The sequence below is a fragment of the Lactuca serriola genome, chromosome 5 (genome assembly GCF_051521515.1).
Source record: "Lactuca serriola cultivar US96UC23 chromosome 5, Lser_US96UC23_V15, whole genome shotgun sequence".
Taxonomy (NCBI): domain Eukaryota; kingdom Viridiplantae; phylum Streptophyta; class Magnoliopsida; order Asterales; family Asteraceae; genus Lactuca; species Lactuca serriola.
The window spans coordinates 2951690-2957974 of NC_136412.1; the positions used below are offsets into that span (position 1 = coordinate 2951690).

Sequence of the window (6285 nt, forward strand, 5' to 3'; positions counted from 1 at the left end):
TCAGGAGAGCAATGAGCTTGTGAAGAAATGCATTGAGCTTTTCTAGGAGATTGCAGAGAACAATGAAGACTACACCAAGTTTTATGAGGCATTCTCCAACAATATAAAGCTTGGAATCCATGAAGATGGATAAGGCCAGACCAAACTAGCTGAATTGCTTCGATACCATTCGACCAAGAGTGGTGATGAAATGACAAGCTTCAAGGATTATACAAATATTATAATCTAATTTTTTATACCAATTTGACGTTTGATGGTAAAACATAACTCAAATCAACCAAAGGGTCAAAATTATTATCTCTAGAGGAAAGCATATTGATAAGAAACAGTGCGGAATATAAGAAAAATGATTTGTTATATCTTATTATATCTTATAAAGATTCAAAATACCATTATCATTAAAATTTACCAAGAAGATGTTAATAATTATTACTACCAAAACCCAAATTTCCATCAACTCCAGACAGACATAAAAATAAAAGAAGTTGGATAACAATTCTTTCCATAATTATTGCATCAGAACAAATGGGTTGGCTTAAAAAGAGATGAATGTCTTATTACACATGAGCGCTATTACATGGCCAATAAAACAAGTCGATAATAATAATAATAATACTAGAAGGAAGACATAAGAACAGTTGGAAGATTGCAAGAATACAATGGCAATCGGCAAAAGATACAAAGAGGCATCAACAACAGAATAATAATAATAAGGTCCCTCTATTTTTGCCTCTTGTATATCTTTCCTAAGAAAGATTTCAATACTGCTTGTACGGCTTTGCTTGGGTGAGCCTCAATGGATATGATGAGCTTCTCGTAACTCTTGCTCTCATAATCCTCAAATACACCCTGCATTTTATTTTTTTACCAATTAAACTATATATATTTTTCTTTAAAAAAAAAAATCTATGCATAGAGTCACAAACAAACCTGAAGGTTGAGAGTGTGATACAGTTCCTTTACTTTTGCAACGGAAGCAGGATCTTTCTTCCCATAGTTTTCCTGGATAAAGAATAATTTATTTAGGAAGAAAAATAAATAAACAGTGGTTGGTGGTTGGTTAATACAACTTACATGTAGGAGTTTGCTTTGTTCCTGATCGGCGAGTTCCAATGCTTTGACAACCAACCAAGAGCACTTAAAATCTTCAATGTCTGTTCCAATCTTGCCAATCACCTCGGGTGCACCAAAACAGTCTAGATAATCATCCTGCAATTCATGAATTTAAATTTAAATTTAAATTTAAATATTAGTAAATAAATAGTATAGTTGCATGGGCGTACCTGCACTTGGAAATAGGTACCCATTTCAACAAGCACGTCCTTCACTTCAACATGTTTCTCCAGGTCCTCTCCAAACATAAGGAGCGCACACGCAACCTTTAAAAACCACACATACAATCCATATCATTATCACTCTTTCTTCTTTATACAAGGAAAAATGAGTATGAGTAGTAATTTACTCACAGGAAGGTAAAATGAGTAGTATGCAGTTTTGTACTGAACAATCCTACGATGACTGCACCACAAAGTAAAGATATTAGGAAAACATATTATTATTATTATTATTATTATAGACTCAAAGCTGGTTTGGTTTCTTACATAGATAAGGAATACTTTGACAGATCTTTCTCTCCTACAAGTGTAGTGATCAAATCAATCATCTGTCCAGAGGCTGTTTGAAATTCTACCTGTACTCAAAACTACAGTATATTAGTTATTTAGTTGAGAAAGTAAAAGTATATATGTGTAGAAGAGCAATTAGCAACCTCATTGAACAGGTCAACTAGGTCAATGTAATACGGCTTTCCTCGGAAATGTTTCTTGAGAATTCTTGGAATATGGTTGCGAAGAATTATTCCATCATTTGCAGCAATCATACCAACCTAGAATCAAATTTTATAAAAAAATATAAATACAGATATCAAGCAAGTATTATATATTTATATTAGAAAAAAATAAGAGAAAATACAAGTTTACCTTGGGTAATCTGAACCAACAGGGTTGACCTCTACGGGTATGAGACTCGTCCATGATGTCATCAAGCACAAGGAAGTATGCTTGAAGCTGCCAATATTTACATTACAACAATCAAATGAAGAACTAAAGGACTTTAATTATCATGCAATTCAAATGAAATGCCAAGCATAATCTTTATTACCCACCCATTCAACACACCAACCAAGGGCAGATGAAAGAAAAATCTCATCTTCTGTCAGCTCTTCTCCTTTAAGCAACTGGTAACTGTCAACAACAGACAGCCCCCGATTCAGCTTTCCTACAAACCATCACATTTCAATACCCCTGTTATTTATTTTATATTTTTAACACAACCCAACCAAAGGGAAATACACAAAACTCTTCTTACCTCCAGGTACATTGTAGTCAAGCATCTGCAAACAAATATAAGTAAACAAACACAATTAATTTCATATACATAATACGTTGGTAAAAAATAAAAATAAACTCTAGTGTCGTAATAACATCAAGACTGTGGTTACATTATTCATTGATGGAAATAAGTCAATCATTAATCATTATTAGAACGTTTTTTTGATTTGATAAAACACCTGATAATGTTATGCTATACCAGAAGAATTAGTTAAGATTACATAGTCGTTGGTTGTGGTTGACCAAGTATTTTCAACTCATGTAGGTGGGTAGCCACCAAACCTTTTTATTATCGTATTGCAGTATCTGTAAAATATACCAAATCAAGTAATAATTACTCCAACATTCTCACATTTATGTGAGCGTTGATGCAACAGCACCTGTCAGATCTGATATATAAGTATTTTTCAATAAACAGCTAGGTCACTACTAGCCCCAACATCCTTCATCCAAAACTACTAATAGTAATATTCATCAACAATTACCACAAAACCAGCATATTCTCGCAATAAAATCGATGTAATGCATATAAATCAGTAAATCGGATATTCAAATAACACGATGAACAACAAACATATAACCTCGTAGAACCTCGTTCAGATTACAACAATAACGATTAAAATGATTCAGGTTTTACCTTTTCAACCCATTGACGAGAATCGTCATCGAATTCGAAGGCAGGATCGTTAATTAACTCGGATTTCAGAGTATCGTAAACTTCGAGAAATTTGGACTTCAGATCGGTGCTCATATTTGAATTTGCAATCGACAAGGTATCAGATTCTTCCCAAATTTGTCTCGTAGTATATAGCGAGTATGTGTGTTTAGAGGGAGAAATTGGGTGGGAGTGTTTTGTAGGGAAGATGTCGCTGTATGTGTGTGTGTTTATAGGGGAAGGAATTGGTTGGGAGGAGGATGCCGCTGTACTTTGCTGAATATTGTGATACACACACACTCACACAACAAGTGTGTGGTCAAGTAGTCAGTGGTGTATGGCTGCATTTTATATTTTCTTTATTCGTCCAATAGTTTACTCGTGGCAAGTCAAATGGTCAAATAAAGGTCACAAAAAGTACACATATAACGGGGGTGTTTGTATGAAATTGGGTCGTATTAAATATATTAGACTGGTTCAAGAAATACGAAGCCGTTCAAAGCCACATCAACCTAAATTTTTGTCTTCTCTTCATCATTTCTCGTGGGACGGAGTTCCTCATGAAAAATAACATTAAGAAAAGAAGAAAAACAGATGGAAGAAAGAGAAAAAAAAAAAAGATTGAGGGGTGTTATGCTGGCAATGGGAACTAACGAGAAATGAAGGGGGACAGTGTGCTTCATGTTACCACGACATTAAGTCGTGTCCACGTCGGCAATCACGTCCCTAAATGGACCCATACCAGCACTCTTAAGAACCTGGTAACCGGGACACTGAAAGTTGCTAGTTGATAGCTAGCACTTGAAAACTGTAGTCTATTTATATATAAGTGTTCAGTAAAAATAATTTGAAGCACTTAAAATATGTAAAATGACTTATCTAACACGTAATTAATTTTTTTAAAGGTACTTGAGTCAATTTGCAAAATTATAAAAGAACTTCTTGTTAAATTTTATTTGAATTTGAAACTTTTTGTTTTAGTTAAAAATAGAAGTTCGTAACGTAGAATGAAACTTTTTTTCTTACAAGCAAAAAGTTAAAACATCTCAAAAGATGCATGTCAAACACGTTTATTATTTATATAGGGATAATAATTTAGGAGGATGATACTTTTTTCTTTTTGTTCATGTTTAATTATTTTTTGATTTTTATATATCATTTACGATTGAACTTTTTTCTAGTATTCAGAAAACATTGCCCAGTTTCCGACAACTTTAACATCTCCAACAACTCTTATGTCATATTCTATGGGCAACATTAGTTTTCCAACGATTTCTTCATACATCAAAAACTAACTCCCCCTTCAAATCTTGTTTTTTTCCCATATTTTTTAAGAATCATTTTTTTGAACAAGATTTCTTATTTCTGATAAACAAAAGGACAATTCTCGTTCCTAATGAACCTACAAGAAAAAACCTTTGAACATATATCAAAAATAGATATGATGAACTCAAGAACATATCTTATTTTCTGCCATGGATAAAACTTTATAGATGTGTTCTTGAAATCGTTTGAACACAAAAACGTGTTCCTAAAATCGATTTGTGGATTTTGATTTTTGGATTCTAAGTTCCTAAAATTATTTGAAACCAAAACTGTTCTTAAGATATTTTCCAAAAAAAATCAATATATATATATATATATATATATATATATATATATATATATATATATATATATATATTGGTAGAGGTTCATTTGAAATCATGTTAATTTTGTGAGACATGGGGACACAATCCTAGCCGCTCATCTTAAAGATTAAAAAAAATAAAATTATAAAATATAAAATATAAAATAAAAAAAATCCGAAAATTTCTTTTTCTAAATATTATTTTCGTCATTTAATTTACCCATAAAATAGAATAAAAAAAAAAAATTACCGTTTTTTTAAATATACGTGAAATATTATAATTGAATATTATATGATAAACATTCAAATGGAATACTTAGAATGTTAGAATATTATAGTATCCTACTAAAATTGTTAAATGTGTTAAAATATTCTCATATTCTACTAAAATTGTTAGAATTCTTAGAATATTTAAATATTCTATTAGAATTTTTTGAATATTTATAGTCTAATATTCTAGTAGTTAATTTGAATATTATAACAATTTTGTTTTAATATTTGTACTGTAATTTTCTATTAGAACCACAAATATTAATGAAATGTAACATCTAAGCCATATATGCTAAAAAAAAGATTTGACAGTTTTTTTATTGTTGATTCTTTTTTTACTTATGATTCATATGTATGAATCAACAGTCATATGGATTGTGGATGCAGATATGATTGTTGATTTATATATATATGCATGCATGCATATCTGCGTCCGCTCTCCATATGTCAGCAATCATATCTGCGTCCACAGTTCATATGACTACTGACGCGTAGTTTGCAGGTTCACACATTTGTTTAGTTTACACAATAACTCAGTCATATATATATATATATATATATATATATATATATATATATATATATGTTGGGTTTCGAGTATTCTAACACTCTTATGGTGTACATGCAACCCTATAAACCTTGGATCTATGTTTTCTCTATTATACATGCAAATAAGAACTTTTCAAGGCTTTAATCCGAACTAGCATACTATGAGGCAAATATACTACAAATACTAGTTGGATGACATACCTTTTGGTGTAACTTGATGTCTTCAAGCTTTAAGAGCTTAGCCCCAATAGTGTGGAAGCCTCAAGTGGAATCACAAATCACCAAAACACCTTGGAAGACTTTGAGAATAAGAATACTTTGGTTCTCTCTAGTGAAATCGGCTAGCCCTCTTAGTGTACCCACAATAGTGCCAATTTCACCAACCAAGGACATCTTTATATAGTATGGAGACTAGGGTTAAACCCATGACCTATCATTTCATATGATCCTTGGGTTAAAAACTCCATGGACTATCCATGAAAGCTTAGCCCAACCTAAATGAACTTGGCTCATTCCGTATATATATGAGTCCATATTTAATTAGTTCATTTTGATCACTTAATTAATTCTTGATCAATACTAATTAAATAATATGATTCCATATTAATATATTTAGAACGTATAATATATTAATATAAATCATAAATGTTGGGTAGTGTTTTGTTATGTATTGCGTCTATTGGGCTCGCTTATTAGTCCAGTTTTGTAACTCCGGTTTGGGCCTGTCCAACCAAGAGCTTGATAGGGTTCAGTATAAATATATATATGCTTGCATGCATATTAGGTGAATG

General features: G+C 31.7%; 1 protein-coding gene across 1 annotated transcript; it reads right to left on the reverse strand.

Moving 5' to 3' along the window:
- Nucleotides 1-485: 485 nt before the first annotated feature.
- Nucleotides 486-3359, reverse strand: LOC145051800 (farnesyl pyrophosphate synthase). Its single transcript, XM_078999624.1, has 11 exons — nucleotides 3028-3359; nucleotides 2368-2392; nucleotides 2165-2277; nucleotides 1980-2066; nucleotides 1769-1885; nucleotides 1602-1690; nucleotides 1467-1518; nucleotides 1284-1379; nucleotides 1075-1209; nucleotides 931-1002; nucleotides 486-849 (listed from the first exon to the last, which is right to left on the reverse strand). Exons 1-11 carry the CDS (start codon nucleotides 3139-3141, stop codon nucleotides 721-723), a joined length of 1029 nt encoding a protein of 342 aa, XP_078855750.1. The 5' UTR covers nucleotides 3142-3359; the 3' UTR covers nucleotides 486-720.
- Nucleotides 3360-6285: the final 2926 nt, after the last annotated feature.

What these genes read in the sequence shown, in the direction of transcription:
- LOC145051800 (XM_078999624.1), bottom strand. Translation starts at nt 3,141, where the DNA reads ATGAGCACCGATCTGAAGTCCAAATTTCTCGAAGTTTACGATACTCTG. An exon ending in GTACCTATTTCCAAGTGCAG is followed by an intron (nt 1,210 to 1,283) that starts GTACGCCCATGC and finishes CATGAATTGCAG; the next exon opens with GATGATTATCTAGACTGTTT. An exon ending in AACAAAGCAAACTCCTACAT is followed by an intron (nt 1,003 to 1,074) that starts GTAAGTTGTATT and finishes TTCTTTATCCAG; the next exon opens with GAAAACTATGGGAAGAAAGA.